Source organism: Bombus affinis, chromosome 5 (genome assembly GCF_024516045.1).
Source record: "Bombus affinis isolate iyBomAffi1 chromosome 5, iyBomAffi1.2, whole genome shotgun sequence".
NCBI classification, from domain to species: domain Eukaryota; kingdom Metazoa; phylum Arthropoda; class Insecta; order Hymenoptera; family Apidae; genus Bombus; species Bombus affinis.
Window position 1 is genome coordinate 10,774,736 of NC_066348.1, and position 12,985 is coordinate 10,787,720.

Genomic DNA, 12,985 nt, shown 5'->3' on the forward strand with positions numbered 1-12,985 from the left:
TCTGGTGGGGTCGAGAGCAACGTTCAAGATGAAATCCTCGGCCCTTGTTAAATCGTCTCGGTCGGGGTCGAACAATGCGTTCGCCAGCATCCTCGTTTCTCGGTGATTGCACATAAAGCTGCCATTATTAGAACTTCAGTGGGCGGTAAGCGCTGGTGCTTTTTCCAGTCTCGCGTTCGCGCTTACTCTTACGCACAATTCGCCGCTGCACTCGCGTGCGTTTCCAGCCGCGTTCATCCGTCCATGTGGCTTCCAGTCGTAGCACGAAGCTCGTTCGTCGCGTTTACTCCACTTTTTTCATCGAAAAATTTTATCCGGAATATCACGTTCGACTCGACGACCGATTAATTATCGTATTTTACTTTCACCGATGGTGCATCATTTTCATGGGAAACGTTTAAATTTCCACGTGGTGCCACGTGGTGGAAAAATTGGCCACCAGTTGCTGCACGACGCTCCTTCGTCGCGTCTACTCTACTTTTTCGTCGAAACCTTCTGTCCGGGGGTATCGCTATCGACCCGAAATCCGATCGATCGTCTTATCCTTCCGTCCTTTTCGCGAAAGTCGTTCGAATTTCTGTGACGCGCACGTGGAAAACACTGGCGCGAATCTTCGAGTTAGTGAGAATCTTTGGCTCGAATTTGATGATTCGTTCGCGTGGGAATCGCACGGCGAGGCGTGCGATTGTCGCGATCGCTCTTATCGCTCGCTCCACTTACGTTCCGCTTCGTTCTACCGACTACTAGTTTGCTGCATTCCCGGTTACTTTACTGGTGGTGAATCGTTAATCGACGCGAGTTACCGCCGACGAGCTTGTTACGATACGCAAGTACAGTGGAAAAAGGAGTTTAGCGAAACAGTTTCGTAAAGCTAAACGATTGGACGAATCGAAAGGAATTGGAAGTCGTTCTAAGAATTCTGTTCGAAGACAGCTTTGAGAAGGCGAACGGCGATTGAAAAAAGAAGAAATTGAAAGACGTCGAAGGAAATCGAGAAACGTTCGAATTCAACGAGGCAGTTTCCTACGCCTAGAGACGATGATCGAAGGAAATTGAGAAAGATTCGTCTGTATTTTAAGATTCTGTATCAATTTGGTATAAATAGGTCGAGCAAATATTCACGGTTAATCTTTTCGATAAAGCACTACCTACAAAACCACTGCATTCTATGATTTCATTTCATCTCTGGCGTACCGTAGAATCGTTCCCTTCTCCATTATACGATCGATTAAACAACACCCTGTGTATTAAAACCAACGATTCACCTTCGTATTACTTCCGCGCGAGCTACGTGATAAAGCGCGAGGCATTGAAAATGTTAGATCGCGAGAGTATCGTCGCATCCGCGTCTATATGACACGGCGTTTCGAACGCGTTACGAACCGGCGAAATGAAATGAGAATATCGGGTCTGCGAACTAGCTGCTTTCATCGCGATAACTACGTCTGCGAGTGAACGAGCATGCCTGGCGAGTTTTGGGTAGCCAGAAAATCCTATTGAAATTTCGATCAAAGCGCGCGAGACATGACGCGATCGAAACTTCCCAGTTTTCTCCTCGCCACGTGGCTGCTCGGCACGATCGCTACTAAATCGCGAATGAGCGACTTTCTGCAAAGCTTGCAGGACTACGAGATCGTTTACCCTCGAGTGATCCCGAATGAGAGCGCGCGGAACAGAAGATCGACCCACGAAGACCGAGAAACTTGGCGCGAGTATCTCCACCAAGAGCCGGTGTTCCTCGAGATCAGTAACTGGACCGTAAGGACCATGGCCAACGATCGATTGATACTGTCGTCGAATTTCACCGTGAATTGGGTGCGCCGGGGTAAAACCAAGTCCGAGCGACGTAACGCCAAGGCGAACTGCGATCTTCGACAAGGCAGCTTGGAAGGAGACGCGAGTTCCTTCGTCGTCGTGACGATATGCGAAGAAGAAGTGTACGCCTTGATGTTGATCGGGCAGAGATCGTTCTTCGTTCAGCCGCTGACGAATGGCCAGCATGTGATGTTTCAGCCGAAAAACGAAAAGTGGTGGTCGATCAGGAATAATTCGAGCTTCGTGTCTGTGAATCCGGAAAATCCTGCAGGTGAGAAGGATCGTTATCGCGATGGCTTTTCATCTTTCGTTAGACGGTTGGATGTAGGTGATTGGTTGATCGATTTACCGACTTCCTTGCCAATTATGTTATAAGCTTCTTACTTTGCGATCCGCCGTTAATTGCTTCTTCTATTCTAAAAATGACTCTGATCGTGATACTGTAAGAACTGATAGCGTCGATATGATAATACCATACATAGAGTATGAGAGTAATCGTAGTACAAACGAATATATATATATTCGGTTTAATAAATTTAATTTAATAAATTTAAACCGTCAAACAGAGAGGGCTTAATCTGCAGGCAAAAAGAAGAAAAAGAAATAATCATTTAGAAAGCGAACGACCATTAGCTAATTCCAATTTGAAAATATCGCCAAAGTCAAAGTCATTTTGAACAAATGTTTCCTGTACGCGTTACCGTTTGGCCTGGACGAACTTCTCGGACGTTGATGTCCGTACATTTATATATATATATGCATTTCTGATAATCATTTTCAACTCGCACAGAGAAGAAACATCACTGAGGCTACCGTGAATTAAATTCGCGAATCAAGTAACAGGATAGATACGATTCATACGAAGCTTTGCGTCGTTATTCGAGGTAGGAAAAGCTTTAGCAGTGATATCGAGAAAAGCGAAACTACGAAATCATCGCCGTCGTCGAGACAGAAATTGCTGCGAATATCGCGGAAAGCAGAGCGACGGTAAAGAGTATTACAGGAAAAAGTTGTTCGGAATATTAGCCTTGGCAAACATATTTCAAAGCCGTTGAATATGGCGAGATTGTCCGCTTTGTAAATATTTACCGAAAAACATGTCGTACGAAGCTGGGCAATAAACGCGTTTTTCCACAGTTACAAACAAGTATCGTACGTATGAAACAAGTAACGACGAATTTTCCATTCCACGGCACGCGACAATTGACCGTATTATCAGCGTTTCGTCAGACTTTCAAGAACTGCGTTTTCTTTTCTGTATTTATGATTTCGCAACTGTAAAACGGAAGGTTTATTCTGGAGATGCGAGTTCGCGTGAACAACTAGCGCAACGAGTAAAAACACGCGGTTTTTGGAACTCGATCGAATTGGTGGCAACTGTGTGTACGAGATCGTATTAATCTCATCGTTGATCGATGTCAGGCTTCTATCCGAGCACACGGACAACGTTCTCCAACGACCAATCAAAGATACTAGATAATTATTTTGCATTGTATCATTATTGTAGCTATTAACGACACGGGCTTGTTGTCGCATGATAAAAAGCATGCAACTGCGCTGACACGATAATACAGCGAACCTTTGCACGCTGCGATGGAAAACGCGTCGCTACCTGCTTCGTACGAACGATACTCGTTTGGAATTCTGTAAAGAAACGTCCGTTGACGAACATTATATAAAATTCTTCCTTCTTCTTCTTCTTCTTGTCTGTAAATCAACTCCTTACAATTTGGCGGTTTAAATTTGGCACACCCCGTATATACAGGATGCAACCGAACAACGTCTGAAAGCGAGAACAACGCGAATCCTTGTGGAAAAATGAAGAAAAAGTATAGGATAAAACGTTCTCATTTTCGACTTGGAGAATCGAGTCTGAAAATTTATCAAGTATACTCGAACTGTATCTGAATATCGGTTCGAATAATAAATTTATTTAATTGTATAATTAATTTATTACAAAGGAAATACAATCTGGATGTGAATATCAAATGGAAACAAATTTTGCTAAGTTGAAAATCGATCGTATCGTAATTTCCACGACTCGTTGTTTACGGATTAAAAATCTGTTTTACGAATACGAGGACCTATATATCTACTATTATTAATCAATTTTTATGAAAAATTTCGTACGATGCGCGGATAAATTCTAATTTGATAAATTGTTGGAAACGTGGAAAATTGAATGCAATAAAATTACGTAGCACGGTTTACACGGTTGCAACTTTATGACCCATTTAGGTCGAGTAGCAATGAAATTTATTGCATATATCGGAAATTCAAGGCACGTAATTGGCAGTTTATAAACAAATTATTTGTTCTCTTAATTAAATTGCCCGCGTCGAAAGCTGTGAAACGTTTTTGTATCGAAATCGAAGAATCCAACATCGCGATCCTATGGATCGAAGAATGCGACGTAAATGTTCGAAGTATGGTTGAGAAACGATAGAAAATTCCAAGTGTTACGCTGTATTTCTCGTTCGATTTAAATCGAAATTTTAATGAGGAACAGCGCCGATTGATATTTAAAAGTGAAAGTGACGGTTAAGAGCAACGAAGAGCAGGTTTTGTTAAAAGCAATTGGTCTATTTACCTCGCTGTTTAAACGGCTTTGTTTGACGTTACTTTGATCAATTTCCATTGACACTTTTATAGATAGCATGCTTTTTTACGGATGGAAAGCCGTCTGATGGAAATTTGTCTGAAATGTCCGTCGTAAAATTGCATTTTCGCGGGCAACAGAAAACAATGGAATTTTGTACAAAAGCGCAATACTTTAATTAGCGCAAAATTCCATTTTCCCCGCTGGGAAATTGAATTTTCTATTAAAGCGTGATACGTTTAATCAGCGGTGGCGTAAATTCAACAAACTAACAACTGGAATATTGACTTGTCACAATTTTGTGACACCGTATATGTCGTTGATACGTTCCAGTCTGGTCGTATTTACAATTTCAGAAATTTTGCAACTATTTTTTCATTTTATCCGTAACGAGAATAGCGAAGATAAGACAGGCAAACGTGGTAAAACGTTGATAATTCGGTTACAGGGAAATCGAATAAATTTGAAGTTGAAGAAAGTAAGAGAAAGTCGAAACGAAGCAAACGCGATTCCTTAAGCCACGATGTTCAGGGATTTTATAATCTTTCCGGTGACGTCTTCGACGTGGAATACCCAGAAGCTGAGAAATTGATTCTGTACGATGAAAAAGACGATGTCTCCACAGAATACAACGATACAATAGTGGAAGAATTATCGATCGACGTAAATCCCGAGGAAATTGGATACTTCTCTGGTCCTAAATGGCAAAGGAACAGATTATCAAGTAAGTCAAATATTTTTCCAAATGCCATTCTTGTACGATCGTTGCTTTTCTACTTGCCACGTACAATATAGCGGTTAATAAATTAACGAATCATCGAATATTACTGAAAGAAAGAAATTGTACTGATATTCCAATCTATCGTGTACAAAAGTAATAATAACAGCATGTAATATAAGAATAGCTCATCTTCAGCCTTAAAAGGAACTCGGTTTACAATTATTCTCCCTATTGCGTTCCACTCTCGCTTGATCTTCTACACGTTCATTTATATTTCGCTGTTTTTAATTTATTTCATTATCCCCTGTCTATTACACATATGTATATTGTCCATTGCACGAATATTTATCTATCTTGCCTAATTTAATGTAAAAAAATAGAAAAATAGAAAAATTTGCTGGAGGAATACGTTTACCAAAATTTGTCAAGAATTTTAAAGAAATTTGCAGGATGAAATTCACGGTGATACCGAATTGATATTTTTGAAATTATACTTTTGAAATAATTATTTATATCATAATAATTATTCCACGAATACTTGCTCGTAGATATTAATTTATGCTTTTAATAACCATGCGTTTAAGCTATCAAGTCGAGTCGAGTAGACTTTCTAATTTCGTGGAAGATAAGTCGATTTCTAAGATAAGTCATTTCTAGAGAAAAGACCAGCTGCTAAGGATTCGCCGCCACGATGGCTAGAGCTTGGAATAGCTGCTGATTACTCCGTGGTAGATTTTCATGGAATTCGAGTACAGCAATATATCTTGGCTCTTTTAAACATCGTAAGTAATACCAAACGAAATTCTGTTATTATACTTAGATATAGAATACCTCCTTCTACATATGTACGCAAGCAACCGGGAAACCGTAATGGAATTTTGTAATCGATTAATTTCAGCCATTCGGTAATTGGTTTTCCAATGCTGTTGAGATTAATAACGTACATTTCCTAAGATAAATATAACGAATAAAATTAATTTTTTAAGAAAATTATATAAGATACGATGTATTTACGAGAGTTTTGAATAATAATTTATTTGTAAGGCTGTAATACTGTTTTAACGCCTGTTACATTTTCGTACGTATTTTAATTCTAGGTCAGTGCAATTTACATGGATCCATCGCTCGAATCCAACATGATTCTAGTGATCGTACGAATGATTTTATACGCGGAAAAACGAGACGGTATGGTAAGCGATTTCCATTAAATTAAATCATTTAAGTGTCAATTATTTTATTTTCTACTTATCTGTACAGTGTATGGTATATAAATTATATAGGTCAAAATATCTGCGCACGACGTTTTAGATCGATAAAATGCAACGAGTTCCATTTTGTTAAATTGGACAACCGTGAACGATCCCTTGGAAACAAATTTCCAAACAAACAATCTTCACGAATCATTGACAAACCTCGCATTTATCGTGTATCCGAAATATCTGTATAATCGACTATTAAACCTTTTTCATCTCTTAAGAATCTTAATTTAATGTTATAGACCTATGATAATACCATTGATATACGACACTTGCGATTCCTTTTACTTTTCTTTTTCTGCTATTCTTCTCTGCCGTTGAATCAACATTTCAACATTTTTCAGAAAGATTAAAATACTAACAACGTTACAAGTTACATTTGATTACAATCAACAACACGATTACTTGCACATATATTTATTATCATTGACGAATATTTATATATAGTATATAATGCATGATGTAATAATAAATATAATATATTCGTAATATTTGCTAGCTTTTATTAAGAAAATATTAAACGTTGTCGTAGGTCCGCCGTGGCGATGCCAGACGATCTCTCGAGAACGTGAACAAATGGAACAGAAAGATGCTGTCCTCGAAGGACGTAAATCACGATGTTGCTGTATGGTTGACGCGGTTAGATATAGGAGGTCCTTCCGGTTACGCACCTGTGTCAGGAGTATGCGATCCCGCGAGATCGTGCGCGTTAAATCGAGACGAAGGCTTGACCAGCGCCTTTATCATCGCTCACGAAGTAGCACACATGTGAGTGTCCCACATGTTGGGATATCGTTGGCAAACTGAAATATTTATAACTGGCCTGGGTATTTACGCAGAGACCGTGTGCTATTTATTTATGCAAATACGCACTTTTACGAGAATAATTTGAAAAATGAAATCTCCATAGGAGAACTTATTATCTTTACCGAATATCACAACGAGTACTGTACTTTGAATCTGCCATAGATTTTTGCGTATTATGTGCGTTCTTGCGGCTTTGCGATTCCTATCTATTTGTAACATAAATCTCTTCTAGATCCTCTTGTTTCGTTCCTCGCTTTTGTCTCCAAAAAATGACGTTTGCTTTTTGAGACAAAAGCGATACTGCGTTTATATTTATATTTAACATTAGCGCGTTCTTATTGCCATTATACTTATTCGCTACACGGAGGATGTAGAAAAATTGTAGTAAAATCACAGTATAGAGGAATTCTACGCTTCTGGATCGACGGAGATTTAAAAAAGTGGGACGCAAAGTTGACCTTGACCCTGTTTCTCAGCGTCAAATTTCTTTTTATCGCATCGTACGGTACTCGTCGCGAGTGTTGACTTTGCAAAGGAAACCGTGGCTCGCAACTCGTCCGTCCTCATAGAAAATAATATTACAAGGTTGCATTAGCTGTCGCATAGATGCCACAAACAATATGCTGGTATTTCTCGCATTCAAATAGAAAGTAAATAGCGCGATACTAATGACGAAACGGGAAATTAAAGGAACCAAAGAGAAAGGAGCATCTAACTTTGTAATCTGGAAATATTAGAAAATCGCTTACCGTATGAAAAGACTTTTCCAGAGCGAGGAGGTTTCCATGTTACTAGTTTTTCTTCTTTCTTTTTCCTTTTGCCAATGAACGCGCGCGCAGAGAACGTACGAAGGTGAACAACGTTTCTTCCGAACAGAATCGCGTTTCTTTGCGCGTTGGTCGATGTAACTCGCGTTGTTCCACCTAAGAAACGTACAAGGTTGATCGTGCGAAAAAGAAAGAAGCGATCGAAAGTGCTTGACAACGAGATAACGAGGACAACGAATGCTTCGTGACGGTTTTTTTGCACAAAACTACCAAGAGAGCCGCTCCTGCGTAATCTCCTACAAACGCCAACAAGATTATTTCTTTGTCCGCTTCGACAACGACACAAACGTGTTTCCCGTAGTCTAGGTCTGACTCACGACGGAGACGAAACGACCGGAAACGCGTGCAAGGAAGAGGGATCTCGAGGAAGCGTGATGGCACCGATGGTCGCTGCCACGTTCCATCATTTTTATTGGTCCCCTTGCTCGAAAAAGGAGTTCCATCGTAGAGTGAGGTAAGGATGCTCGTTCTACACAAGAATATCCTTCTTAGAATTACATACTCCTAAAATAGGTACTTGCAGACGGTGGTCCTGTTTGTCGAATAAGCCGAAGCACGATGGCCTCTCCCAACTGAGAGACACCATTCGCGAGACGTTTACGATGGACGAGCAGTGTCGCATGGAATTCGGCGAAGGGTACGTTTCATACGCAAATTATCGTTGCTCGGCCTTTCGATAACGAGTTTTCCATCGAATTCAGTTACGAGCACTGCAAGACCTTCGACGTGGCGGAACCGTGTTCTCGTCTGTGGTGCGGTAACAGTAACGTGTCTGAAACATGCAAGACTAAGAAGGGACCGCCTCTGGAGGGTACATTATGCGGTGACTCGAAGGTAAAGCGACAGCAGGTAGTTTAACTTGGTTACTAATAATTAAACCGCGGAGTTTTACGTTTATACGTTTTATATTTATATAAAATATAATTATAATATATAATATTATACATATAATATTATATAATATTTTATATTAATATTATATAATAATTATATAATATTATAATTATATAATATTTATATAAAAAAGATTCGCAGACGAGAAGATGCACAGGATGCCGAAATGGCAATAAATAATAACGGAACAATTGTTTATCTAGAGCCCACTTTTTAAGTCGTATTCATGGAGATACGAATTTGCGTAGATATCTACAGTCTACTGATGAACGATAAGTATAACGAAAACGAAATGAACGATTAGCACGGTTTAATCAACGCGTTTATAACTGCCTTCGTTGCACTTCTCACTGCGGACGCGTTAAAGAGTTATCTCGCAAGGAAACAATTTTTTTAATTAATTACGATAATTAGTAGCGAATAAATAGCATACGTACCATAGTAGACACGATTAGTATGTTATCATGTATCAATACACGTTATATACAGTACAGTATAAATATTTCAGTGGTGTATAAACGGTCGATGTCAGTCGACGAATAGAAAGAGCTTCGATTTCGGTATAATACTAAATAAACCGAGAGACGGAGGTTGGAGCGCTTGGAGCGGCTGGGAGAAATGTTCGAGGACTTGCGGAGTAGGAGTACAGTGTCGAACGCGAAAATGCAATAAACCTTTGTTAGTATTTGGATTACCTAATAGATTTTTGCGTATTATGTGCGTTCTTGCGGCTTTGCGATTCCTATCTATTTGTAACATAAATCTCTTCTAGATCCTCTTGTTTCCAAATTATTTATTATTATATATGTCGAATTGTCGTTTGGATTTCGAGCGCGAGACAATTCTTCGTTAGCATTTGCCATCATGATGTTCAATAAAGGTTGTATTTTCATAAAATTATATTTCTTTACAAAGTTTGATAAATAATTAGTTTAACGGTTAACTAAGATAACAAACAATAAGTAAACAAATGCTTTAAATAATATTCTTGGGTTCTGTAACGAATCCACGGTCAACGGGAAACTTTCTGTACGTTTTAATATATTTTTGATAGCACACTGACACGTTCACTCAGGCACAGGGTTTCTCTAAGACTGACTCCAAGACGATGACAGTAAACTCTCCAAGGAGATTGCAAAATAAATGACAGATACAGTTACATATATCAAATACATATCGATCGGGAATATCAACAAATTCCCAAGCGCCGTAACTAGGCAGTTCCACATAAACCAGCATTGCTCCTGATCAAGACTTGATTGTTTATACAGCGTATCCCTTAACACTGGAACCTCCTTTGTAAAACATTTCGTTTATCCCGTGACCGTGGCTACGTTCGGCGACCAGTTATGTCACCCCGAGCCCAAGTATTGAGAAATCTTCCAAAAGAAAGGCTCGATGTCTCTACATCTCCGACATATATATATATATTTCCAAATTAGTCTCAATTTTTACCGGTGTAATCATGATAGACACGTCTCGTTACATTGAAGTGAAGTGAAGAAAAACACTAACACACATAATATATATTCGCAAAAATCTTCTATCTAATATTTTCGTCAACTACTGTATACACATTTATTAGATATTTGTGTGAGATTAAAATCGACAGATACGATAAAAGAATATTGTAGAGGTATAGCAATAAGAAAGTACAAGGAAAGTATAGCTCGTTAATTTGAATTACACCAGATTGTCAGTCATCTATTAGGTCGTGTTAATCTCTGAATAAATTCTTAAATAAATAAGTGTTAATAAAGATAAAGATAAAGAAGTGTTAATTAAACTAGAGACACTTAACATTTATTAGCATTTGTTCTTCCCCATTACTTCTTGAATAGGTCCTTTAGGGAAGAACAGAGAGACGGTTCGCTGGATTCCGTCTGATTCCGATTTTGATTCTTGGTATTTGAAAACCAATTTGTCACTTTGCCTGACATTGGTTTGTTCGGAGATACCGAGGGCTTTCCGCTCGACCCGGAAGCCCCCGTATCGTTTCCCTTTTGCGCCGTTAACATCTTCTCAATTGCGCTACCAAATACCTACGGACAAAATTGTTCTTATAAATTTATGAATATTATGTGTTTACGTATTTGAATGAAAATTTTTATGAAACGAGATTTCGCGTTAAAATACGTAATAGTTACTACGATAATTTACATGTTCTTTTTACCAAGATGAAAATGTATATGTAAATTTACTTGATGTATATGTAAATAGAAATATTTATATGTAATATTTATATGCTTGTATTAAAAATATTTTCATGCTTAAAGAATAAAGGTCATAATGTTATAAATATTTAAATCCTTGCACCTCTCCTTTATCGCGTAAGAAAGAGAAACTAAAAGTTTCACTCCAGAGAATGAGCTTCGTTCTAAAACAAATCAAATAACATATATTTCAGTATTTAACTGTTATTTAATATTCCTAATATTCCTAATAATATTTAATATTCCTATATTATTAATATAGATGAGAAGTCGATAAGATAGTTTACAATCATTAAGTACAGTATCGCAGATCCACCATCAGAGGTCAGTAATATTAAAATAAAATTCATGTTGGATTAAAAGTGTGGTTAAGTTGGGGCTAACCCCAAATTTGCAAATTTTGACCTAAGTCAAAAAGTGGCCATTTTTGCACCTCCTCGCGAACGAAAAATTCTTGTGCGACGTTTAAGAGAATTTATCAAAAAAAAAAAAAAAAAAAAAAAAAAAACAAAGATTTATTAGCATTTATACGAAATGTGACATGGAAGTTGAAAAAGATGAGTGTAGAGATAAAAAAATTAAGCAGAGGTCAAACTTACGCGCTTCACTTGATCTTCATTTTCTTTAAATTTTGATCCAGCTGATAAATCAGTAATTAAACCAAGGGAACTAAGTTTGAAATCAAGCGAATCTGAAATACTATCAGACTGTTGCTACGTGAGAACAATAGCCATCTTGTACTTCGTATTTGCTCGATTCCAAACTCTAATCGATATACCAACAGAATTTACCAGCAAAATAATTATTCAGAGATTCTGTCGGTAAAACAATTGAAGTTTAAAATCGAACGAATCCGAATTACTGCGAGATCGTTGGTGGCTATTGTTCTCGTAGCAACAAACTGATGGTACTTCAGATTCGTTTGATTTCAAACTACAATTGATTTATCAATAGAGTTGTCGAAGAATTATTTTGTCGATATCGGTGTAGAACAATAGCCAACAACGATCTCGCTGTACTTCATATTTCCTCTATTACAAACGTCGATTCATTTACCAGCAGAGCATCTGAAGAATTATTTCACATGGATCATGTAGAAAAAAAACGAACACGAAAATGGAACTGTAATAACATTTTTTGTTCCTTGTTGAGAGCCGTTCTTAAACATTTTGTAGGAATTTTCCCTTCGCAAGAAGATCGACAAATAACCACTTTTGATGCTCTGTTTTCATCCCATATGAATTTTATCATTAATATTACCGATTGATAATAATGTCACTGCGATATTGTCCGCAATGATTGCAAATTATCTTCTCCACGTTTCACCTATATCGATAATACAGAATATCAAACAACAATTATTTAATTTCACGTTGTGGTTGACTTTATTAATTTTTACGATAAATTGCATTCTCTGGAAGAGATTTTACGATTTACGATTTTCTTTTTCATTCCTCCTTTCACCTACGATGGCTCTTAAACAAGAAACGATATCGTAACGAGAAATACAACTTACCTGAGCGTCCACTTTGTTGTCCCATAGTGTTGTCCCATACGACTTTGTGTTTGACCTCGCTATTAGGGGACTTTTTACCCAACGTTTCCTTCACCGCCTTCACTACCTTCGATTTATCGAACTTGAGACTTAAACTGGCCGTTACTAAATCTTCCGGCTTCTTCGACATCGGTTGGTGTCTCTTCGTGAACCAATTCGACGGTGCCATAAAGGTCGAAATAGCGGCTTTCGAGGATCCGCTAAGCTTACTTTTAGCTCCGTGCAATGTCGACACGTCGAAGCTGTTGGAACGGAAGCTCTTCGATCGACTTCCTTTCTGTTCGGTCGTTTTTCCGGG

At 38.2% G+C, this 12,985-nt stretch overlaps 3 protein-coding genes across 15 annotated transcripts in view; 2 read left to right on the forward strand and 1 right to left on the reverse strand.

Moving 5' to 3' along the window:
* The window catches only part of LOC126916447 (uncharacterized), a 103,734-nt gene that overhangs the window by 7,173 nt on the left and 83,576 nt on the right, over window positions 1-12,985 (forward strand). The gene's annotated exons all lie outside the window — the stretch shown is intronic.
* Window positions 869-9,506, forward strand: LOC126916434 (A disintegrin and metalloproteinase with thrombospondin motifs 3-like). Of its 7 annotated transcripts, none has more exons than XM_050722268.1 (9): window positions 869-2,086; window positions 4,863-5,138; window positions 5,793-5,917; window positions 6,233-6,325; window positions 6,924-7,159; window positions 8,327-8,479; window positions 8,549-8,662; window positions 8,727-8,874; window positions 9,053-9,506. In XM_050722268.1, the coding sequence occupies exons 1-9, from the start codon at window positions 1,525-1,527 to the stop codon at window positions 9,134-9,136; spliced, it is 1,791 nt and encodes a 596-aa protein (XP_050578225.1). In that variant the 5' UTR covers window positions 869-1,524; the 3' UTR covers window positions 9,137-9,506. The 7 variants fall into 7 exon arrangements, 6 of the variants coding, with proteins under 6 accessions (XP_050578225.1, XP_050578226.1, XP_050578227.1 ...); XM_050722269.1 differs by having other exon boundaries at window positions 8,727-8,859; XM_050722270.1 differs by having other exon boundaries at window positions 870-2,086; window positions 8,727-8,859; window positions 9,061-9,506.
* LOC126916453 (uncharacterized) overlaps window positions 7,263-12,985 on the reverse strand; it is a 105,421-nt gene continuing 99,698 nt past the window's right edge. The window contains exons 1-4 of one of the 7 annotated variants that reach the window (XR_007710562.1): window positions 11,732-12,258; window positions 11,080-11,296; window positions 10,328-10,961; window positions 7,263-7,451 (exon numbers count right to left, since the gene is read on the reverse strand). Coding sequence is in view for 1 of the 7 variants with exons in the window: in XM_050722303.1 (XP_050578260.1) it covers window positions 10,746-10,961; window positions 12,649-12,696 (264 nt within the window). In the remaining 6 variants the exon portion in view is untranslated. Of the gene's footprint in view, window positions 7,452-10,327; window positions 10,962-11,079; window positions 11,297-11,419; window positions 11,624-11,731; window positions 12,259-12,648; window positions 12,697-12,985 lie in introns of those variants that run through there. The other 6 variants (XR_007710561.1, XR_007710563.1, XR_007710564.1 and 3 more) reach the window with 6 other exon arrangements.

Coding starts and splice junctions, on each gene's coding strand:
- LOC126916434 (XM_050722268.1), top strand. CDS start 1,525: ATGACGCGATCGAAACTTCCCAGTTTTCTCCTCGCCACGTGGCTGCTC. Junction 7,160..8,326: donor GCTCACGAAGTAGCACACAT/GTGAGTGTCCCA, acceptor TGTTTCCCGTAG/TCTAGGTCTGACTCACGACG. Junction 8,480..8,548: donor GAGTTCCATCGTAGAGTGAG/GTAAGGATGCTC, acceptor AGGTACTTGCAG/ACGGTGGTCCTGTTTGTCGA.